The sequence below is a fragment of the Anastrepha ludens genome, chromosome 2, assembly GCF_028408465.1.
Source record: "Anastrepha ludens isolate Willacy chromosome 2, idAnaLude1.1, whole genome shotgun sequence".
Taxonomy (NCBI): domain Eukaryota; kingdom Metazoa; phylum Arthropoda; class Insecta; order Diptera; family Tephritidae; genus Anastrepha; species Anastrepha ludens.
The window spans coordinates 76606411-76632153 of NC_071498.1; the positions used below are offsets into that span (position 1 = coordinate 76606411).

Below are 25743 nucleotides of genomic sequence, written 5' to 3' on the forward strand. Positions count from 1 at the left end.
AAAATATAACAGTTTTATTACTTCATTTTATATGGGAACTAACAAAGTCTGTTAATGTAGTAAGAATTATAATTTTTTTTGTACATTAGATAATATTGATTACATCCAAATTTAATATTTTCGTAAAATTGGCTTAAATTTAATATATATAGGTATGCAGCAAATCAATTCAAATATGTGTTTTCGGCTTATCATAATATAACGGGTGGTTTTTTAGTTGCAAGAGAACTATCGATATCGATAACTATAGTTTGTCAGTTCAGAACGGCAAACTGCGTTGACTTTTCTGTTCAGTAAGGTTTGGCAAGTTATCATGAATCGTATAACCCCAGATCAGCCTTTAAAATTGTGGGAGTTTACATTAAAAAAAAAATATATATATATATATTTATATATATATATGTTCGCGAAGTTCATAGAGCGCTTTGTCAACTTTACATGCGGTTTACAAGTTGGCGGCATCATCGGCACGATGTCTTGATATTCTCTCCTCCCAAAGAGGATAAATATTGCTTCGCACAATATTTTAACGAAAATAGCTTCACTGATGCCGATCCAAGGCAAAATATACTCTGCCGAAACCAGCATACACGGATTAAAAGGTCGAAAGCGGAACCACACATGACTTCGAGCGATATTAAACGAATGAGAGCTTTCTGGCAATCATCTCGAATCAAGGGGTATAAACAGGTGAACATTCGAAAACGGAAACGCCCCTAGGTATGTATGAATTTCGCCAGGATATACTTATAAATAAATGACGCATACAAGTTTTATTAGGTATTCCAGTTTTTCCCCAAATCTTTGCTACAAGTGAAAGGACCTAGAGTTTTGTACTGTAACCGAAGATGATATGGTTTTAATGAAAAGTTTTTTCATACACTCAGAGATTTGTAATTGCGATCGCTTTAAAACAAACTTTTTATATCATCTCATGTGGACCTAGAATGATATTGCACAATGCTTACATGCTTAAGTATAATCCGGGATTTCTGTTGGGGATTTTCTGAGGACAAATTTACCGCACTGCGTAATTAGGCTTAAAATTTAATATTACTAGAAGAATAATACAACCCGCTTATAACTTATTGACAGCCGCTACACATATGGAAAATAAGGCAGACATGCTGTTGTGATATAATATAACGTCATATTTAACAGTACTGCTCGCCAGTTATATTCAGGTAGCTATGGTATGTTCAGAGGTACATATTTACTGTATATACATATAATATATACTAAAACAAAAACTTTAGAAACTGGTATTTTTATTGTACCTCTCTCCATGAGGACTAATGCCAAAATGGAAAAGCCAGCGTTTTACGACATTTGTTTGTAATAGACAATTGGTCTGCTGCAAAATATTTTACAATAGTCGCAAAATAGTTAGTATAGTGTTGTAGCAGCTGATTGATATCTTGGAAGTACGTGGATAAATGGATAAATGGTAGTATTTGTCTTCGTTCGCGTCGTTTGTCAATACATGTCATACATTGTCAAAGTAGCAGGTTTAGAATAATAATAAAGAAAAGTGTTCATTTTGGTATATTTTTAACAATTCGCTAACACTTGACCTTTGGCTTATTAATGCGACTGTACGTTGTTTCGTTTTTTCGTAAAAAGTTCACCAACTCTTATGGAAAATTAGTAGGGAAAACTGTTTGAATGTTACATTAAAACGATTTTTTTTTTTAATATTAAGTCTCACATCTGTTAGGATCAAAATGGTTTTGGCCCATTAGGTCTGCGGCTACAAATCTCGAAGTCTGCTTAAATCCGTATTTGGTGTACCGCAAAAAAGCATTTTAGACCTTTGTTTTTCATTTTACTTATGTAGGACATAGGATTATGCTTTTAAAGTAGTAAAGTTTTTACGATAAAATGTTTTGAGTCTCAGATTAAAAATTGCATATTTGCGGTTTTAAAAATAAAATGTATCTCACTCCAAGTTTTCGTTCTATACGTGTAAACTGCGTTATGGCAAATGCATTCTGCATTCATTTGGAATCCATACCAGCAAATTCTTATAAGGCATCCTGACTTCGCTAAGCCTTGTAATCATTAAATCTTTCTGCACCAAAACCTTAATACTTTTCACGAGGTAAACTCATTAACTTGATGATACTTTGTAATACAAGTAGACGAGAAATTCTTTCATTGTCTTCTATGTTCGACATCATTTCCAGTAGGATTGATTGCCCTGCCCTTCTTTTTAGAGCTAATTTTAATGTTCGGAGTAGCGGCATGAATGCGCATGAAACTTTTCCAAATTTAATCAGAACTTTGAACTTCTTAACAAGAAGTTTTTTATGTGTACAGTTTTATAGCCCATTGAATTGACAATGCAAGTTTCAAGTAACTACAAAACACCTTTTATTAAAAAAAAAAAATGTCGTTGAGTTGCCACGTATTTTCTCCATACGAAGTACGTGCACGATTTTTTTTTTATGAAAGAAAAAACCTAGCTGCACCTTTAACTGTAATTTCTCTAACAACATCAAGATGGACGCCAGGTATTGGAGGAGAAATTGAGATGTATGCGTCATTTATATAGAGATATTTACATACTCGATCAACCGTAGCTCTTTCAAGGCAGCGGTACAAAGACTCCTCCCTTTATTGCAAACGAAATTCTCAGAAATAATTATTTCACGATAGTAGAATGCTGTACTTTGACTGATTTAACATCCATTTCGGCACGAAAGATCATCGGTAATTTTACCAAAAGCATCGACATCATTTACAAATTGTTGACCCTCTACTACATACACCTGAATGAGTCAATATACCGATAATGAATTCCTATTCAAAATATGTCTTTCGATTTAATTTACAAAACGAACTTCAACTGGAAAGACATTGTTTGCATGTATGTATGTATGTATGTAGCAGGCCCGTGCGCAGACCCTCAGATTTAAGGGGGGTTCCAACTTTTGTTGCAGTCTGATATAACTTTGCTTGTGTTTATAAATTTATGACACAGTACGCTTAAGTCACAGTTTTGGATATGATGAATCATTGATTGGTGATAAGGATAAATAATAATCAAAAAAAGATTGAAATTACTTTATTATAATATGCTTTATAATAACTCATCAATGTTCTCATGCTTTATTCGTATATAATTTGTTTTCTCTGTACATCTAATCGATATATGTCATTAGCTATTATCAGATTTTATAGAAGCAATTGAACATATACTATACATTTTTTACTATTTATTTGAGTGCCTATTTTTTTCATATCGATGGTAGGTAGGTAGGTGGAGTGGTTGTCATAAAGACACACTTAGACCTTTCGCAGGCCCATTGTGATACCACTGGCGCTTATCCTTACTCTACGTGTTCCTTTTCAATTTCATATCGATTCATGTCAAAGAAATTTTTTAAAACTTCGTCTGGGGGGAGGGGGGTTGAACCCTGCAAACCCCCCGTGCGCACGGGCCTGGTATGTAGATTAATATGTTTGTGTTATTGCTATTCATACATCTATAGAAAAATTTGAACTGTTGTAAAATTGTTGTCTCCAAACAATATTGATTGAAGTTTCTTTTTGTTTATTGATAAGATAGGCAAATGCAACCGAATATGAATTGTATCGGTATATACAGGGTATTTTGTTACTTCCTGCAAAAACTTTAAGGCTAGGTTTAGTTGTTCATCTCATTTTGAAAGATAAATAAAAGCTTGTTGTGTAGATAACCTGTTCATAAATGTCAAAATAGTTGCAGACTAACACTTTAGTTTTTTCAATAAACAGCATAACCGCAATTTTTTTCTTCTCAACTTTGCTCGCTCGTCAAAACATATAGGACTATAGTTCGAATCGTAAGTTAAAACCACCACGAATCCTTAAGTTTAGCAGTTTCAAACATTAATTTTCTTTTAAGTTGACTGTAACAGGATTAAAATAGTATTTACCTTATTTATAAGAACGGGCCATAATATTTTCAAAGCATACGAAGGTGTAAGACAAGATACAAATAAAAATGACGGTTTTTAGACCTTTTTCGTAATGAAATGAACAACAAAATATAATCTTAACAACTTTGCAATCGGGCAAGAGAAAACACTCTCGTATACGGTGATTTTGAGGTCTTAGGGGCTCAGGTATTGAAAAATTTAACTAAAGGGACACGTAAAATTAATGTAAGCGCTCCAATTAAATATCCCTTTTCTTATTACCTCTTTTAAGAGTGAAAGGTGCATTCATATCCAGCGCAACTTGTTATAAAAAGGGTTTTTTTTTAATTTCAAATTAAACTATGAACTTCTCAAAACAAATGATATTTTAATAAAACGAAAATAATTTGTTTAATAGTTTAAAACAACTCTACTTCAAAATTTTTCAAATGAATCCCTCAAATTATAGGACATGCATAACTTAAATATATTGGGAATGGAAATAGTATGGCCCTCATAAAAGAGGTATCGCTGCTGATACTATTTTTGTGTTCTCTCTAGTAATATACTGGTGATTTGAGTTGCAGTAGTTGACATTCGTTTGAAACTCCTTTTTTATCTGACGTCAAAAATGTTTACGTTCGTCCCGAAAAAACAGGATTTGCGGGAAGTCATGCTTAATTATTACCTTTTTAAGAAAAGTGCAGCTGAAACGTGTCATATACGAGTATTGATCAATATTTACGGTAATCACTCTCCATTAAATACAACTTGTAAAGAGAAGTTTCGACGCTTCCAAAGTGGCAATTGCGATGTGAGTGATAAAGATCGCAAAGGGGAACCGAAAAAATTCGAAGATACTCAACTACAACAACAGACGCATGTCGAACCCTTGCTGATGTGTCTAATAAGTTGGATGTTGACATATCAACTGTCGGTAAACGTTTGCACGCGATGGGAATGGTCCAGAAAGCAGGTAACTGGGTGCTACATCAATTTAACGGGAGGGATATCGAGAGACGTTTGGAGACGTGTGAGATGCTTCTTGAACGACAGAAAAGAAAAGGTTTTCTGCATCGCACCGTTACTGGCGATGAACAATGAATCTATTATAATAACCCTAAGCATCGAAAAAGTAGAAAGCTTGCCGGTGAACCATGTCCATCGACAACGAAAAAAAAAAGATTCATGCTTCAGAGGTTATGTAGTGCTGGTTGATCTGGAGTAATATGAGTAAAATTTCAGTAATCATTTAAACATACCATGAAATAAGACCATTTAAAACTTAAGTTAACTCATTTTAAAAAACACTTAATTACTAAACAGAGAAATCTTAAAGCAATACATGTTTTAGATTGCAATATTGCAATAATAAAAAAATACACAAATAAAAATGCAGATTCAAGGTATTATTGAAAGAAATAATTAATAGTAATATATATAAAAAAACATTAAACAAAAAATAACAAAAATATATAAAACTGAAAGGCCTACGCACATTTATTCTAAGAACCGTATTAAAAAATATATATATTATTATTTCATTTAAAATGTGTACGTAAAAACAGCAAAACATTTAGTCTTCTAATATTGATATACAAAACTTGCCGTAAAACATCTTTCGGCCTCAACACTTGTCAACTGTCAAATGGTAGTAATAAACCATTTGAAAATAAGTAGTAAATATTTCAACTTCTCTTCTCAGCGTGTCGGATAAATTGGAGGTTTTTCGATTTAAGAAAGTTTGGATTGATTGAATTAATGCAATAAATTATGCAACTTTTTCCAAGAACTTTCTGTTTTATTTACATTAGTGACACTATTGTACATTTTTTTAAAGCTTCTTCACAAAAGGCTCAGGCTGTAAATTTCGAAGTATAGTCTCTCTCTTAATTGTTATCAAAATTCATACTTCAGCCCATGTTCGTTAGAAAAAAGCAAACGTCTGACATAACCGTTCAACGCCGTTTAATTCTTTCAATAATTGTCGAAACATAAATTTTACTTAAGGAAAATTTATTACGCCTTATTTCTTCGAGCATTAAGTGTAATGCTACATTGCACTTAGAGAGAATAAAGCTTCAATAAGTGAATTATACCAGGTTTCTGGGAAATTGAAAGGTTTTTACTTTTTTTATTTCGATATTAAATTTTTTTTAATCTCGAAATCCCGGGATTGGGATCTCTAATATGTACATTCTAACATGCATACATGTTCGCTTATTCTCAAGCAGGTGACTATGGCGATAATGGAAACCGATATCCGAAAGCAAATTTACTACATTTACTACTACATATAAAAATAAAAATAAATAATTGGCGCGTACACTTCTGTTAGGTGTTTGGCCGAGCTCCTCCTCCTATTTGTGGTGTGCGCCTTGATGTTATTCCACAAATGGAGGGACCTACAGTTTCAAACCGACTCCGAACGGCAGATATTTTTATGAGGAGCTTTTCCATGGCAGAAATACACTCGGAGGTTTGCCATTGCCTCCCGAGGGGCGACCGCTATTAGAAAAATGTTTTTATTAATTTTGCTTTCACCGAGATTCGAACCAACGATCTCTCTGTGAATACCGAATGGTAATCACGCACCAACCCATTCGGCTACGGCGGCCGCTACTACATATACAGGTGAGATAAATATTCGAGTGCAATTGTTTTACCAACTTTTGCAGTTATGGATGTCAAAATATTTAATTTTCCTATCAGTTCTATTTCTGCTCTCTTCCCTTTCAAAGAGTTACAAGTAATATATGTTCAAGTAATTCATGTATCGTTCGCCTTAGGGGTTTTAAGCAAGTGATTTAACCACCGCAATTAGGTAAATAATTAATGTGTTATAAGTGGCTCAGTTTTTACAATTGTACGGAGAACAAAGTGGAAAAATGTATTAGCTACAATGCCGGCAATAATTTTAAATCATGCCAAATTAATTTTATATAACTATTTCTTAAATGGTTTAAATGACTTCATCAGAAAGAAATTCCATTGGACTTTAAAAGATAACACATTTCAAATTAAACAATAGCCATACGATAATATGTGGCAAAATTTTCTTACATTTAACAGTAATAATATACAAAAGTTGTTATCTAATCAAATATGAAAAACACCCGATACCTTCTGTCGCAGTATTATAAAGGTTTGGGTCTCGTTCATAAATATTGTCAATGCCGACAAAAATAATCATATATATTCGATATTTTACGTATACACACACATGTACATATACTTCCACATATGATATGGTATCCACATACATGTGATTTTGATTATTACTCATTTCCAAAAAGAATTAATATAAGTAAACGGTTTAAAAACCAAAATTGAGCAATTACTTAAACGTTATTTGACGCAAGAGTGTATTCATCTGTGGGAATTCGTTTTAAACTCGATTTTCTATAAATTTACTTTCACATGTAGAAACAAACAATTTTAAATACAATTTTTAATTTAGCTTCCTTGTACTCGAATTAAGCCGCAATACTTCAAGCGTTTTGAGTAAGTTAACTTTTCATAGGCAACATTCCACATGCAATTATTAAATATTATAAACCATTAATTTGACAGCAGCTGAAATTATCTTAACTGTTAATTAAATTTCCTAGGTAAATACTGCACCAAAGATTAACTGTGATGCCCAATTAAGTGGTAATGTGTTGCTCTTCCATGATTGCCATAAGTATTGGCTTATTGGCGTCATTTTAAAATTCTCTCCTGCACAAATCCGAAAGTCACAGATAGACACGACGTCATTAATAATAAGGACATAAAGCCATTTTCTTTAAGTCTGGTTAAAATGGTCTTTAACCCGAGGTTGGTTGATCTGATGGCTTTAAATGACAAACGCAATTCCTCTAGATCTAATTAGTTGACGTCTGGTTAGAATCCATAAAACTCAATTGTGAATACATAAAAGTATTTAATCAGATGAATTTTGTTTACAGTTGTTGCATATAATTAAATTATAATTTATCCGGTAGTTTCCTGCGTATCATGTGTGTTTTTTTGATTTTTTTTCTAATAATTTAATTTTTATAATGGAGGATACAAAAGTATATCAGCTCCCAAATTTCCCAAGCCTCAGAGTAGCATCGGCTATTGTTATTAAAAATAAAACGACGGTTGTGCCAGATACTCACTAACTAGTCATTGAAAAATCACCTCTTTAGCCACTTACAACCTACCATGATGGTGTCGACAAATATTGACCAGAAAAGGGATCCATCTAGCAATGTAACTAATGGAGATACCAAGCCAACTTATGCTTTGGAACACTTGGCCACGTTTAAAGTTCAACACGAATCTGACGTACGAAAACCAAAGGAAAAGCTAAATGTACTAAAGGATTTGGACATATCAGGAGCAATTTGGCCACAAAAAATGTATATGTCCTTTAGTGGGCAATGGTTGGTGATTTTGGATAGCGAAATGAAAGAAATAGAAAATTTCCCCGGTTCTCTAATAAAGGAACCGATGGCATTTATCAGCGAGGATCCTTTGGAGATCTTCAATAATATTCTAGTTTTCACGGTACCAGGCGTATCATTGGGAACAACAGAAATGCACTTTTTCCAGGTAAGAAATGTTTCGCTATTTAATTTTTATTTTTTCTAACAATACATACATCTGCATGCACACTTATATACACATTTATTTATATACAGGCAACGAATGTATCTGCTATACATATGGTTGAAGATTTAAAACAATTGAGTTCCGGTAAAGTAGTGACAATTGATCGAAACTTAACACCCATCCAAGTACCGAAGCCGGAAAAAACTCCTCAGAATGCTCGCGATCAGTATGGGATTGCAATAGCTGCCGCCGAAGTAGCTGCCGAGAAAAATGCTCTTGACGCCGAGCAAAATTTGCGCGACACCCAAGTATTAAATCATTGTTTTGAAGATATCGAACGCTTTGTTGCACGTCTAAAATATGCTGCAGAGGCTCTACTAGAATTAGAATTACGACATGAAGAGCACAACCCTCATGGTGAGGGGCTGTTGATATTACGGTCGCGGCCTCCAATTGAAAGCGAGTTTCTTGATATCATTGCTAAACTAAAATTGGCTCTAAATTTTGTAGTAAAGCTCAATAATCATTTTTCCAATGGAACGGAACCTATTTCTGACCTCTTCATCTCGTTGCACACGATTGTCAATGTTTGTAATGATGTACATGTCGGTGCTAAAATACCAGAAAATGTGGTTAACCCACTACTACGTCGTGAAACTATACAATTTTTATCTAATTGTTTGAATGTTGCTGATATTGATTTTTGGAGGTCCCTGGGAAAGAATTGGACTATGGCGAAGGAGCACTTTAAAGATCATAGAGGATCATATCATCCGATTTTTTATGATGACTGGTCTCCTGACTGGGTGGTTGACGACGAGGTTTCCTATATACCACTTCCTAAACCGGATTCACCAATAACACCACGAATTTTAGCAAGCAATGCCGTTTGGTTGTCCCGCTTACAATCAAGGAATGTAAAAATAGCCGAAGTTGTTTATAATAACAAAGCAAATAATGATAGAGAACTTAACGTGGTTAAGGGAGAATATCTTGAGGTATATAAGAACATACAGTTGCTCACAGAATGAATGTAACAAACTCCTTTTTTTGTAAGAGAGCTGCTCAACATTTTTTTTACTTGTTTTGATTTTTTTCGTGTTAAACAATCTTACGTAGTAGACTGTGAGTCTGGCACTCTGAGATTTTAAAGCTCGAATGCTTAATGCAAATACGTATATGTGTATAAACACCTAAACTGACAGAATACATACTTACTTATATCCAAGCACACAAGATAGAACGTACATATACAAAATTTAAAGTCCCATTAATTTTTTGATATTTTTTTTATAATTAGAATTTATCAGAAGTGTTCACTTAATTTAGTGATATGAATTTTGTTTTGATTTACTTATAGTTATTAATAAAACGAAGTGTATTATATCTGCTAAAAGGAATAAAAAAAAAATGAAGATTCAATACATAGGTTGGTATGAACGTTTATTTCCAATTGACTTCTGTGTACACTCAATTTTATGAGCAACTGTATTATGTAGTTAGATTTCATGTATAATAAAAAGTATACATAAGTAAAACATAATTAGGTTATCAATGATTCCCGCAACTGGTGGAAAGTCAGGAATTCTGCGGGAAATGTCGGTTATGTTCCCCACACTGTTCTTAAGGCGCATAATTTTGAAGTGCAGCCCAACTATTCCACGAAAGATACAGATTCCGTCACATCATCTATTTTGGACCATGGTATAATTTTGTTTGTAATAGATAATAAATCCTAGGAAATAGAGCAATGCATGATATTTTCAAATAAGAAATTATATATAAAAATCTTTATAAAAGGACTCTTAAAATAAGTCAGAGACACAGGTTGAGCATAAGCATTCAATAACAAAAATTTTGCAAACGAAATTATTATCTCAGTTACTTAACGTTGTATAATTTTGTATATGAAAAAATGCATTGCTGCTTCTTCCACTAGGATCCTACTATGTCTGACCTTTCTTAAAAACACTTGCAGAAACAGCCAATTTAAATCAAAACAACAACCAGTTTGTAGATGCAACAGAACGTGAAACAGTTCAATCAAAAAATGCAGGGAAGTCAATGCCACGATCTTACAGCATGCCGAACGTGCCCGTACCTCCGCCTATGCCTCCCACCGAGGACAGTGAACCCCCAACACCAAGTGGTACTCTAAAACGGAATACGGCTTCAGCTGGCAGTCTAGCAGGTATGTTAAATAAGTATTTACACGGATATGATGATATGTAGATACTTACGTTATTTTATTACGTATGTATATTGGGATGAGGCATATTCATAAATAAAGAAATAAATAAAAGAAAGGGGAATAATCGTAAGATTGACGAAGTTGTTAAGAATAGCTAAGAATAAAGAAGGCCTCCCGCCTGCCAACCCATCGTACTATATGTTTTCAAGAGTGCTCGCAAATAGGAACGTCTTCACATTTCACGGACGGACAGTTAGCTTTCAAAGCGCTTGAGACTATCACAAAAACCTCAGTAATTGTTACTGTTTGTCACAGATCTTTAACAAAATAGCTGACGACTTTGTTCCTCAACTTGCACGAGACAGATGCTGGCAAAATGACAGCCCCGAGGAAGCAGATGAGCTCCGTTCCACTTTTACAAGCTGATGCAATGCAATTTCGTTTCGAAGATGCATATTTGAGATGAAAACCTTTTGTTGTACAACATAAAGCATTGCCCATACATTTTTGGGGTTCGCAAAACCGATTGTCGCAGGAATGAAGAGGGTAACCTCTTGGGGCTTGTTATGTGCACTATGTATTGGATATGAGCTTCACGCAAAAACAAGCTTTTGTGTTTAATTTTCCACTTTCATAGTTCTGCGGTAAAAAACGTAACACACATTTTTTTAATAAAATATATGTAATATGATAATATTTATTTTAAAAATATAAAAAATGTTTTTTGTCTGGCAAACCCTTTGTTTTAAAGCTGAATATATCCTCTTCCGTTTGATATCCATGTTAACATCTTAGAGTGTGTGTAAGTATTTAAAACGGTGTTTTGAAAATTTAGTTCTCTGAAACTTTAAAGTCTGTTATATAATTAACTTGATGAGGAAATGATGAACTGATTATTCAGAATTACTATATAAAATCTGTAGTTTCGCGTGCATATAGATTTTTACTGGATTACGAAAAAGTCTATTTGTGTCGCACGGTGTATTCACTCAAAACGTTAGACTGAAAGGTTGTTTTTATGATTAAATTATTCTGAAAGTAACCTTTATCGATTTCCATTATTTGTTACAATAAGCGTTATATTGTGTAATTTCTTAAAGTTATTATATATAAACAATGAGACTTTGCATAATTTTGTCTTGCAGATGATGGGAATACAACATGTGTATCTTATATACGTATATTATATTATGATTGGGAGCAATACTAGAAAACAATTCAATAAATATCATATATTGATCGAAATTAAATATTTTTCGGGACTGTTAGCAATACAGATTTGTATAATCTAATTAAAATTACATTTTTATGTGGAATAACTCGAGATTACAACACAACGGAAGTCAAGGATAAAAATTTTTATCTTGAAGTCAAACAGGTTTTTTCAGCAATGCCTATTTTTTTCATATCGATTCATTTTTAAAACTTCGTCTGGGGGGGGAGGGGTTTGAACGCTGCCTGTGCGCACGGGCCTGCTAAATAATAGGTAATTCATCGCTACACAAGTGCCCGGATTTCAATGTCCGCTAGAGAACATACACCTGTTATAGGAAGAATCTTACGTTTTTAATCTACATATAATTTATTAAGTTTTTAAATGAATATATTTATACTTTTATTTTACATGGAAGCAATGCGTGCTCGCGAAGAAAATGAGACAAATGATGAATTATTAATGTTACAAGGCACAATAAATGAGGAATTGAAAGCAACTCTATATCAACGGGAACGACGCAGAGATCTAGAAATATTAACAACTCCAAATGTTCACATCAATCAGTATTCATCACCTCAAGAAGTGAAGGAGTGGTTGCATGCAAAAGGGTTTCCTGCCGTTATAATAAACAAGCTCTGCAAACTAAATGGAGAGGAACTGTTTGCGCTTTCGCCGCATGTTATCGAAGGTTATTTTGGGCAGAAGGAGAGTCGACGCTTAATTTCGCAGATAGTCCTACAGAAGAATATATGCGAAGTGAGTAAAGGGATATACACTGTTTGTATTTACAATAATTAAAATTATTTACAATTCTCCCTTTTTGTAGTACAAAACGATTCGTTCTTCAGAATTATCTGCCAAACTTGCAAAAGCACGCCAAAAAGCGGACCAGCAAGACAACGATCTTAATGAAATATTTTAGATAGAAGTATAAAGCTTTGTGGGCTACTCGTTCGACATCCACGTATTTTATGTTATACTTATAAGTATACGTTTGTCTTTATGTATTGTATGTACATATATTTTTCCGCTACATCTTTCAATCTACAATCATGAACTCTATTTAACTTGCTTTATCTTTAAAAACGTGCTTACTTGACAATTACATTTGTTTAATATTGCTTCAATAAATAATACAAGCCATAAGAAATAAATTGCATATTCAGCATAATCTTCGATTTGACAATGAAGGCACACAATGCGCTCCAGTAGAATTTTGACTATGTGGTCTCAAGTCACAAATCCACGATTAAGCGATCACTATTAAATAATTGAAATAAAATTAAGCAGTTATCAATATATAATATAATACTTTATAATATCCTAATTTAATGTTAATGGGGATCAAAATTGCTCTAAACTATTCTCTCTTTTTACATAATTATTACGATTAGGTACCACATTCAAAATGCATCTCTGTGCACAACGTTTGCTTATATCCCATTTTCTTTTCGTTGCAGGAAAATTGCTTTGTAGTTAAATTGTAATGATGAAACCGTGAATCAAAAAAAGAAAATTAAAAAACCACTGAAGAAGTGGTCATATGAAGAGTAGGACATTATTTTGTTATCCATAATATGCTGTATAAACCCTTTTTGGGTGTTTGGCCGAGTACCTCTTCCTATTTGTGGTGTGCGTCTAGATGTTGTTTCACAAATGGAGGGAACAACAGTTGAAAGCCGACTCTGAACAGCAGATATTTTTTACGACGCACTATACCATTCGGCATACTCTTTTAATATTAACTTTTTACATTTGTCAAAATCAGCTACTTCGTTAGCTCTTTTGCAAAGCTGCAACACGATTATGTACACCGTGCGTTCATGAACTGTTCAGCCATTCTACTGCTAAGCAAATTTGGCAGATTAGTTGCCCTTATTTATGAATACCACTATTAGCAGAGAATGTTTTTTTTATTTTAATTTTGTTTTTTAATGAAATCGAAATAATTTTGCGTAATAAATTGTACGTATGTATGTATATGTTTACCGTTTCAAAAATAAGAAAATGGTAAACAATTAATTATCTTTTCAAGCGGAAGAGTATTAGTTTTACGGGGATACTAAATTCAGATATTGCGACTTCTAAAAGCTGTCTTTTTTATGCTATCGCAAGGAGCTTTAAAATTAGTTCTACTTTCATGAAATGGTTTTCCCAATGTTTTACGAATTTTCTAATTTAAATCATATATTTTTTTTTTCTTTCTCTAATATTTTAAACGTACTAGGAAAACGTTAGGAATTTAAAATTATAATATATTTTATATCACTTATATCAAAAGCTTAATTACTTTTGTTGTGTTGGATATTAATATGTATATAAATAAAATAAATAAGCCCTCCAGCAAATTTGCTATTTGTGTGGTGTACCTTTGCTGTAATGACAAAAAAAACACTGTTTTCCAAAATACCACGGAATAAATTAATATGCATTTAAATTTAGAAAAAAGTTGTCTTGCGCAACACTGGGAAATGAATTGGTATAGTACTTTTTTGAAGTAAAAAAACTGTTTTAGAAACACCATAGAAGGAACTAAAAAATAAGTGTTTGTTTGATAGATAAAGCATTTCATTGCGTCTATGCTTAAAATTCATACGAAGAAATAAGCGCACAGTTTTATTTGTGCTTATGAAATAGTTGCGGATGAGATCGCTGCTTCCAAGTTTTGTTATGTAGTTTTTATTGGCTTCTTGCAATCTGCTTTATCGACCGTAAATAATCGAAATGTGAACAAAGCAGAGGTACGTTGATATCGTGTAATACACTTTCAGAATTCTGAAATCGCAGATAAAATACTTATACATGTGCACGTAAAAAACACTGTCATTACCCAAAAATGGTAATAAATAAGTTTTTACAGTGAAAATTAAATGTTTTTCTCCCCTTCATATCATCCTCTTCAAGGTTTTGAATACTTTCCTGCTACAAATTTTCACAGGTTTATATATGTACATATGTACATATACATACGATGTATGAGATTATTTAGTTGTTAATTAGAGTGTTTTCTTGGGCTATCTACTCAGTATCTTGATCAATTCCCACAGGAACGATTCGGATAATTTTTATCGGTGTTGACAGCACTGATATAAAACTTGATGATGAAACCTGTAATAGAAGATAAAGGGCCTGTAGATAATACACATTTTCAAGAGAATAACATTTTAACTGAAAATCGGTGTAATATACATACATATGTAGCTTTTCAAGAGTTACCGTCGTTGTGATGGCCGATACCAATATAAAACCAACCAATTTGAAGCGATAGTTTATGCCTAACGACGCAGCATTAAAATTGTCTGCAAATATCTCATTCATAAAATTTATATGCCAAATAAAAGCGTTTTTAATTGGCTTCATATAACTTCGAGTTTCTGTATACATTCACTTGTCAGTGCTGTACTGTCAAACTAATGACGAAAAACAAAACGAACAGAATGGATCATAAATTAAACCAGATACCTATTAGGACCACATCATTGTTGTTACATTTGTGTGCGAAATTTTTATCCGGATCTCAATCATCAGTCATTGGAACACCGCGAATGCATCACAAATGCACATAACTACATATGAATGTAGTTTATCAAAAATCTTCAGACATTTCTTTATATTGTTACATTTTTGTACATATGTATATCTATTAATATTTACACGGAATAAAAACTTCTGATTCGTCTTTGTGATCCATCTCGGTTGAAGACGTGTTTTTAGTATTGAAAATAGCAATAATTCAGTGGTTCGAATATTCGTCTTGAATGTGAGTTTACGACCAATTCTCCAAAGATGCCGTGCTTTGAGGCAAGTATTTCTCTCATCAGCTAGTGTTGATGTAGTTATCACAGGGGAGTTTGTGGAAAGACGCCAGATAATAAAACAAGAACGCCACCGGACAGCTGTGCATTTGATCGCAATTAATTAAGAGTTCGACCAAGCGATTCAGGTGATTCCTTATGAGGGCGTACATGCTTTGTTGGATGTTTGGCCGAGCTCCTTTTCCAATTTGAGGAAAGCATCTTGAGTTCAAATGGGAGAAGCTACATGTGCACAGTGGGATTCGAACTGGGCCTTCGTTCATTTGGAATACTTTTTCGCGCATTTATTGTTCACCATGTAAAGAGATTGTGGATTTATTGCTGCTGATGGCCATTCACTATGTTTCTCGGCAAAATATCAAATAGCTGTGGATGTTCTTCGGGAATAGGAATTTCTGCGCAACCGACATTAAACATATATAATATTTGAGCATTTCGTTTTAAGCGATATTAGAATATAAGCATGTGGAAGTTCTTTCTCCTGCCAGTACTTCCAGCATGGAGTTCCCCATCTATAACGACCATTTTTTTTTTTTTCATTTTATTTCTTCTCATCAGGCCATTCTATGCTATGAATATATTGTAAATCATCAAATGTTTTGGTTAAAAAAAATGTATCACATACAACGAACCTGTCGAGATTTTATTACAACTATGTTTTTCTCCAAAGTGCAAATAGTGAGTTAAGCCAATTTCATCGAAATCAGATCAACGGTTTGGCAGTTACTGCCAGAGTTTGAAAGTTACTGACGAAAAAATTCCGTTCTCTAAAAATTCTCATAACCTGGCGAAATACTTTAAGTACAGTGTGCATATGTAGCATTTGGAATTCAATTTAATTTATCTATAAAAAAGGCGATATAATTTTTTCCATAAATATTTTATATTAAATATCATTAAAATTACTACTTAACAGTAGATCAGTTTGTCAGGCCAATACATTTTGATGAATTGAAATGTCTTTAGATGGTGGCATTTATCCTTAAGGGTAACCCGCTGTTTCTAGGCGCTCAATTGGCATCAGAGTCTCGTCAAATTATCAAACTTTCGAAAGTTTTTGAATAATTTTCATAGTTCAAATTCCAAACATGAAATGGATCACCTTACATAAATAACATACACATGCATGTAACTAAAGATGGTGATGGAAGCCATGCACTTTATTACTTGATTTTAAAGTCTGTGATTTCGCAATAAATTAAGTAAAATAGTGTAATATAAGTTTATATGAATGGCGCATACAAATGTTTAATTAAACAAATCTTGTTCGAGGTTGCTAAAAATATTTTTATGTTTAATAAGTTTTTATCATATTCCTTTAGTTTTTGCTAGATAAAAGCATTTCCATAAAAACTAAATACATAAATTTAAGTTTGCTTTCATAAAAAAAACTATTAGGGTCGTCACTACTATAGTACCGAGCGTTCGGTTTCGTTTGTCTAACAAGTTGTGCATATACAGTAAGGTGCAAAACTGGAACATAAATAACATAAGTTACGTTTAGTACCATATCTACTCAAACAAGCTTGTTTATTTGAATGCAATTGCACATGTATTATATAATTAGTGTGTAAGCTTTCAAATGAGCTCATAACGGTTAAAATCTAACAACAACAACTACTCATTGGAAGAGCTGAAAAAAAACTATTTTAATATTTTGTCCAAAGCCCCTTCGATTTTTTTAATGCCTTTATACGGTTTGGCATACTTTCTGTATATTTAGCCACAGTTTGTGGCGGAATTGGGTACCACACATCCCGGACTCGCTCCAAGACCTCATTTATCCCTTTTGGCGGGTTTATATAGTTTGCGAGCTTTTGTTTTACGAGATGCCACAAATTCTCAATGAGGTTCATGTCAGGGCTTTGTGCTGGCCACTGCATAACCGAAAATTTTTGGGACTTCAGCCAGCTATTTCTCTTTTCGGTTCCATCGCTAAAGAGTTTTCAAAAAACAATGGTGCATACAATAAACATTTTATTATACTGCAATTATCAATTATACAAATTATATAAAACCTATTTAAAAATGTAAAACTGTAGTGCGATTATATGGAAAAAATAAAAATACTATTTTTTAAAATACAAAACCATTTTGATTCAATCAATGTTTTTTCTTTAATAGGGGATTTTCAGTTTAAAGGGAGCAGAATGTAATTTTTTGCCGCCAAAAGTCGAGACACATGTAAAATATTAGGCATAATCTTGAAATATTATAGAAAATGAAAGTGAAATATATATGTACGTCGGAATTAAAGTAGATTGTGATAATTATGAATCGTTTAACGCCAGAACAATGCTTCCGAATAGTGGAAATTTACATTGAAAATAATAAAAATTTACACAAAAATAAATCTGTTCGCGAAGTTCATAGAGCAAAGTCTTAAACAAAACGCCGATGCACCTCGACTACATGGAAAATTTTAAGTACGGATCTTGGTTTACGTGCCTTTAATATACAGGTCGTACAAGAATTGAAGCCAAATGACCATCGTTTGCGTCGCATTTTTGCTGATTGGGAACAGTAATCAAAAATTGGACTGATCGAATATACTTCACAGCTGCTTCGGACATATAACGAATATTATATTCAAAAATAAATGCCATGAAATTATATACCAGATTATATAAGTAATAAAAATAAATTCATTCTCACATTATTTTTGCTTTGTATTATCATTTTAAGCTCTAAAGTTCTTAAAAAACACCCTTTATAAGTCATGAGAACCAAATGAAACTCTACATCACTTTGTAAGTAAATATTTGCCCAAAATAGTACCGTTTTTTCACGATATAAAGGGTTTTCCAATAACAGGTGTTATCTATCGCTATCGAGAGTTGATTAACGATTTTTTATGGCCTGAATTGGATGGTATTGATCTGGACAACGTTTATTTTTAACAAGACAGCGCCGTAGCCGTAAGCAACGAAACCATTGATCTTTAACGGAAACCGTTTTATCTCTCGAAGAGGTGATCACAATTGGCCACCGAAACCTTGTCATTTAACACGTTGTGACTTTTTTCTTCAGGGCCATGTGAAAGAGAAGGTCTACGCCAGCAGTCCAGGGTCAATTCAAGACTTCAGCCACTTTGCAATTCGGTTATGGAAAATTTCATGAAAAGGATATTGTCCTGTAAGCGTGGTCGTGGTGGTCATTTGGCGGATGTTATTTTCCACTATTAACGGCATACTTCCTCTTTATAATGAAATAAACATTTATATTAAAATTAGCATTTTTCTTTGAATATCAAAATAACACCTCTTATTGGAATTATGAAATTTTTCGTTTTTTACTTTTTGTGCGCGCATAGTAATAAACGTGATTTGAAATTTCATATTTTAAAGCCATTTTTAAGTTTTTTAAGAAACAATTGCAAAAAAGTTGTTGAAATTTTTTTATTTTTCACAAAACAAAAAGTGCAAAACAGGTGTTTTACTCAAAAATTCATTACTCAAAAACAACTCATTTTAGCTACTGGGCATTCAGCTCAATTGAAGTTTGAGGTGTCCTCTTGATTTGGAAAAAGTTAAAAACAAAAAATACACTTTTTGAAATATTGAATTTCGACAAAATTTTGAATTTTTTTTTGCAAAATAAAAAATTTTCAACTACAACGTCTCATTTATCTTTTTTAACTCGTTGGTTCTGTTGGAGATATTTTTTGGCAAGATTCTTTTGTTTTCTTTCACAATTTTTTGTATGGCATTTCCCGCCGTAGTGGTGCTGTTGAGTAAGACATCTGAGTAGTCAGTTTGTTCTCTTTGCGTGGAGGTCGATGTATGTGGTGGAGGCGAATTATGTGGTAAGCTTGATGAGTGTGATGGATTATTGTTGATGTTGCTGGAGCTGGTTGCTTGCGTTTTGTCAATTTTTGGTATTCTGGTTGTTATTGGTGTGTGAGTTGTGGATTGTGTTGGAAGTGATGTTGGTATAATTTCTGCCTTTTTTGCGTATGGTGTGTTTTGTGGGTCACGTTCTTCGAATGTAGAATTTGCTTTTCGTCTATCCACTTTTTCTAGTGTTATTATGGCTTGGATTTCCCTTTCTTTTATGAATATTGAGCACGTTTTGTCCAAGGCAATGTGGTTTGTGTTGTTGATACCTTGGTGAATGCAACTGCTGTAGGCACTTGGTGCACTTTTCGCTTAGTTCAGGGTCGGTGTGGGAGGCTTTTGCACAGTTTACGCATTCTTGGGTGTTATTGCATACTTTTTGTGAATTACCGTATCTGAAGCATTTAGTGCATCGGAGGAGAAGTGGGATGTATGGTCTTAGCTTTACTTTTTCGTAGCCGGTAAATAGGGCATCTGGCAGTGTAGGATGGTCGAACGTGATGATTAGTAAACCCGTTTCGAATAAACTTTGGCCGATTTTTTTTCATTATTTTCCTTACTTCACTTACGTTTTGGTGTTTCAGTTCGTCTTTAATTGTGTCCTCTGGTATCCCTTTCAACTCCCTTGAAAAAATAACGCCTTTTGTGGTGTTTAGGATATTGTGTTCCGTGACTTCAACTTTTATGGTGGATGTAAATGTTGTTAGATTAATTAATTTTGTTGCTTGTGTTTTTGTTTTTATTAAGATATTTCCACTTCTTATTTTTTTACACAATTCTACTTCACCATCGAACACCGAGTCGATAACTCTTTTTATTAGGAAGGGGCATACTTTTACTTTGTGTTGTCAATTCTTGATATAACTAGGTACTTGGGTGAGTTAGAATTATTTTTCAGTGTTTTGTTTTTGTTGGTTGTGAAAACGAGCTGGTTGTTTGCTTTTCCTCGATCCGGTGGATCGCCCATTTTCTACTTTGTTTCTGTTATCGCTTGGGTAATTGTTATTTTACTTTGTTCCTTGTTTAGTTTTTAGTTGTTGATAGGGCAGCTGCACGTTTGTTTGGGTTTTGTGTTATTGTTGTTTGTTTGTTTGACGATTTGGTATGCTGTTATTGTTTTGCTTGTTTGTTCTTTTGTTTTGTGGATTTTACCAGTTTGTGGTCTTCGATAGTTACGCACTCAGATAAATCACAACCGTTCGCGTTGAGTGATAGTCGGAGACGGTCAGACCATTTTTATTATTCGCTGAATAGCAAATAATAAAAATGGTCTGACAGTGCGGCTTTTTATACTTCCTTGTGTTAAAGATTGAAATTGGGGCGCAGTTTTTCTTGCGAAGGCCCCTAATGTACATACAAACTACGTTTTCAATAACGCATGACATAAATGCTTTTTCTAATATGCTGCAGAGTTTATGAATGAAATAATACCGACATGCAGCACGAAAATTCCAGTTTATTCAATGACATGATAGTAAGTGGCATTTGCAAATACATGCCGATGTAAACAAACATACATGTATGTATATATTCATAAAGTACTCGTATACTCGTAAGCATGCGCGCACTTAAGGGGGGTCTTGGGTGTTTATTTGTTCCATGTGGAATAAGATTTAATTTGTTTTCATTAAAACATATCTTTTTGTTTCATTATTAGTTTTTTTTTAATATAGAAAATTTAACGGTTTTTTATTTTCTCTTATGTGCACATATGTATGTAGTTATGTACCTAGATTACCTTATTACATATATATATATTTGTTTTAGTCTTGTCAAAAACAATTTTTCAAAAAGCTTTCCCATTATGGGTAACAATGAAATAGGTCTGTACGAGCTTAATTCATTAGTATCTTTTCCGGGCTTAGGAATCATTATTACCTCTAATACTTTCCATTGTGAAGGAAAGTACTTTAGTTTTAAGCAAGCGTTCATTATACATACATACGTAGCAATTTTCTTGAAGCCTTTGGTGAGAGGTTTTTTAAAACTTCAGATGTGATAAGATCAAAGCCAGGCGATTTCTTAAGCTTTAATTTTTTTATTTCATTAAGCAATTCTCCGGTTGTAATCGGATGGATGCACGTTGAATCCTGCACAGTTGAAAGATCATTAAAAGTGTTAGTACCTTCAATTGGCTGAAAAATGTTTTCTAAGTGCAAGGCAAACGCCTCTGTCTTCTCAAAATCATTTTTTGCCCAAATACCATTGCACATCCTTATAGGTGGATTGTGGCAGATAGGTCTTTTCATATGAGCTGTCATTTTCCATAGGGAATAATGCGTTGTTTTGTCTGCCGATAATCTTTTAATTTTATCATTTAATTTTGTATTCTTGAACTCTATAATCTTGTTGGTAAGAAGATTTATAAGAAAATTGAGCTTAGTTTTGTATTCGGGACACCGTAATATTTGCCACTTTTTCCTTCTTTCTCGCGTAAGATTTTTAAAATCTCAGCTGGATACGATTGGCGGCAGTATTTCTCTTGAATTACTGGTGTGCTCATCCAAGTAGCATTTTGAATTTGCGTCGAAAAGACTTCAAGTTCGTTATCAATGTCTTCAGAACTGTTTATTATGCTTTTTACGTCTATTTTTTCATCGATAATATTTTTGAGGTAGTCCCAGTCATTAAGTTTGTTTGAAAGGGAGATATTGTGTGTAATTTTTTTTAATTCCCCTACAATGGTGAGAAAAATGGGTGAATGGTCTGAGTTAAGTTCGACTTCATCTTCAATAAACGTTAGGTTTCTCGGAATATGTTTTATAACAAAGAAATCGATTAAATCGGGTGTTTGAGACGGGTCTGTTGGCCAATATGTTGGATTACCCGTAGAGATAATATCACAGCCTAGTTGTTGGGAGGCATTCAATAACTCGCGGCCTTTACTAGTTGTTAAACGGGAGCCCCAGTTTACATGTTTTGCGTTGAAATCTCCTCCAATCACAAATCTTCCTTTATGTTTATTTAAAAACATTTTGTATTGATCACATTTTATTTATTATATTATGTCTTGGCGGACTATATATGGATGTGATGGACAAACTCGTATCGTTTAGTTTAATGTTGATTGTTGCTGCTTGGAATTCAGCAGTACTAATCTTTACTTCCTCATAATGTTCTAAAGATTTTTTTATCAAAATGGCACTGCGTCCTCTAACATTATTTAGAGGATGATTAGAACAATACATAAAATAATTGATGAACATTTGCTTTGTTAGGTGAGTTTCTGATATAGGACAAATGTCGATTTCTCTGCTTTCAAGAATAAGTTTAAGTTCCTCCTTTTTCTTCATGATTCCATTTGCATCCAATGCCATAACTTTGACGGTCGTTCTCTTGTTTTTTATTTTTTGGTGTCTTGCTTTTGTTTAATCTTTTCAATTATTTTCAAAAGCAATTGGTTGAAGGCGGTTTGCTCATTTAACTTCGACAGAATTTGCTCAAGAGAAGGATTTGCTTGGTACGCTGTTGTTATTCTTTTCAGATACGACTTCTGCGAAGCTTCTATCTGGTACAACAGTAGCATTTACATTAAGAACTGTTTTTCTTGTGTTGTGTTCATTTCTATTTTCGGTGCTTTTATTACGCAGTTTTTGAAGATGTTTTGCAACTTCACATCCTCGATAACTGACTGGATGATTTTTCTCACAGTTACAACACTTAGGCGGTTGAGTATCCTCCTTTGTGCATTCAATTGTGGCATGATTTCCTGCGCATTTTGGTGGTTTACAGCAGTAATTTTTTGTATGCAAGAAGCCTTGACAAGACTTACACTGCGGAATTAGCTTTGAAGGTTTCAGAGCTTCTAAAGGGTGATTTTTTAAGAGCTATAGGAAAGTTTTTCAAAAAAAACACACGTACAATTCAGAAAAATGCATGAAATATTTATTTAAATCGATAGTACAGTCCGTATAATTTAATGTTTGAAGATTATTTCATGCAAATGTTGACCGCGACTGCGCTTCAAATGGTCCATCCACTTAGTCCAATTTTGGCATACTCTTTCCAATGTTTCGGCCGGTATCTCACATATAAATGCTTTAATGTTGTCTTCCAGCGCGTTAATTGAAGCAGGCTTGTCTGAATAGACATGAGACGTTATATCGCACGATCTGGGTGGCCAATTGACAGGTCTCGAACGTGAAATAAAATGTTCACCGAACTCGCCTCTCAACAAGTCCATTGTTACGCGTGCTGTGTGGCATGTGGCACCGTCTTGCTAAAACCACATGTCGTGCAAGTCAAGTTCTTGCATTTTGGGCAATAAAAGTAGGATATCATTTCACGGTAGCGCTCACCATTCACAGTTACGTTACGATTCGCACCATCTTTGAAGAAGTACGATCCAATGATACCTCCAGCCCATAAACAGTACCAAACTGTGACCTTTTCTGGATACATTGGTAGCTCTTGCAATTCTTCTGGCTGATCTTCACTCAAAAATCGACAATTCTGCTTGTTTACGTACCCATTGATCCAAAAATGAGCTTCGTCGCTAACACAATTTTTCGATAAAAAAGTGGATCTTTGGCCAACTTTCTAAGAGCCCATTCACCAAAAATTCTGCGTTGCGGTAGGTCGTTCGGCTTCAATTCTTGCACCAGCTGTATTTTGAAAGGCTTCACACCTAAATCCTTTCGCAAAATTGTCCACGTTGTTGAATAACGGAGGCCCAATTGCTGCGAACGGCGACGAATCGATAATTGATGGTCATCATTAACACTGGCCGATACAGCTGCGATATTTTCTTCAGTTCGCACTCTACGTAAGTGTGTTGGTGGTCCAATAATGTAAATTTGGTTCTAAATTTAGTCACAATAGCTCGAATGGCCCCTTCAGTGGGTCGATTAAACTGACCATAAAATGGAAGAAGCGCGCGATAAACTTTCTTAACAGAACACGCATTTTTATAATAAAATTCAATTATTTGCAAGCGTTGTTCGTTTGTAAGACGATTCATGGTTAAATTATAGACCAAACTGAAGAGGTTTTACAATGAAACAAAACAGGAAACGTGTGTCAGCTGTTTAAACCAACTGTTTAAAAAGATAATAGCTAAAAAATCACCCGCCACTTTGACGACAGAATTCAGTAAGTGTTTAATTTCATACACTTTTTTAATTTCTTCACTTGGTTCGAAATATACAACGAACATATTTAGAGGTTCTTTTGTTTTCCATTTTAGTTTGCGGAATGCATTTTGTGACTTTTAGACCTTGTTGTTTTAAGTCAGACACAATTTCATCTGGATCACATGAATGGTGTAGGTCCTTTACAATGACTCTCAACTTTCTGGTTTGGAGAAGAGTTTGTTCTCATTAAAAATCTTTGTAATTTTTCTATAATCAAACCATCGTAAAAATTTATTTTATAGGAATCATTGCCTGTAAGTTTCAACGAGAAATTTAAAGTCGTGTTGTTTTTCAGTACTTGGTGAATTTCTTGATAGCTTTTATCGACACCTGAAAGCATTATTGGTGGTGGACTTGGATATCTAACACCCGGAGGTTTTTCTTTTTCTGTCTCTAAAACCGTGTCAGGAGAGCCTTCAATTCTTCGTTTTTTCGATTGCCTTTTCGGTTTGCTGAGAATGAACTCCGTCTCTTTGATAACCGCATATTCATCAGTAAAATATTCTATTCGAAGTTCGCTCGTTTTCTCCGAGTTTAATTTTAAATTTTTAATTTCTTTTTTAAGATCTTCATTTTCTTTTTTTAAAGATGGGCAAAAATTCTCTAACTCTTCTATTTTTCCTAGTAGGGGTTGTATTTGATTTTGCCAACCACGCTTGTGCTGCGCTTTTTGTGTCATTTTCGTATTTGGCAATTCTTCAGATGAGAACAGCTGGTCGCTACTGTTTACGATATTGAGTTGCGGAGCAGGATAGCTGATTTTTTATTTTGCAAATTTAACTTAGAAAGAGTACGCTATTTTACACTTGTCGCGAAGATTTAATAAATTTTAATTTTAATATTTTTGATTTTGTTACCAATAGCTGAAGATTTTGGACTACCACCAATGGACGAGGTGAGCCATCAAATAAGCAGCAGCACCGTAGTACCTTTTGGTTTTTTTTTTGCTTTGTTTTTATAAAGATTTTTGAAACTTTTTCAGACACTTCGAATAGTTCGTGTTCACTGTATAATTGTAAAATGTTTATGTATACTATTTATTTTTTGAGAGGATTTGGTACAAAACCATT

The 25743-nt window shown here is 33.7% G+C and overlaps 1 protein-coding gene across 3 annotated transcripts; it reads left to right on the forward strand.

Moving 5' to 3' along the window:
* The first annotated feature begins 6630 nt into the window (after window positions 1-6630).
* On the forward strand, window positions 6631-14123 carry LOC128871911 (epidermal growth factor receptor kinase substrate 8). Of its 3 annotated transcripts, none has more exons than XM_054114079.1 (7): window positions 6631-6726; window positions 8078-8483; window positions 8573-9481; window positions 10031-10187; window positions 10462-10674; window positions 12306-12646; window positions 12717-14123. In XM_054114079.1, exons 2-7 carry the CDS (start codon window positions 8094-8096, stop codon window positions 12810-12812), a joined length of 2106 nt encoding a protein of 701 aa, XP_053970054.1. In that variant the 5' UTR covers window positions 6631-6726; window positions 8078-8093; the 3' UTR covers window positions 12813-14123. The 3 variants fall into 3 exon arrangements, with proteins under 3 accessions (XP_053970054.1, XP_053970057.1, XP_053970056.1); XM_054114081.1 differs by lacking the exon at window positions 6631-6726 and adding an exon at window positions 6796-7047; XM_054114082.1 differs by lacking the exons at window positions 12306-12646; window positions 12717-14123 and adding an exon at window positions 11820-12274.
* Window positions 14124-25743: the final 11620 nt, after the last annotated feature.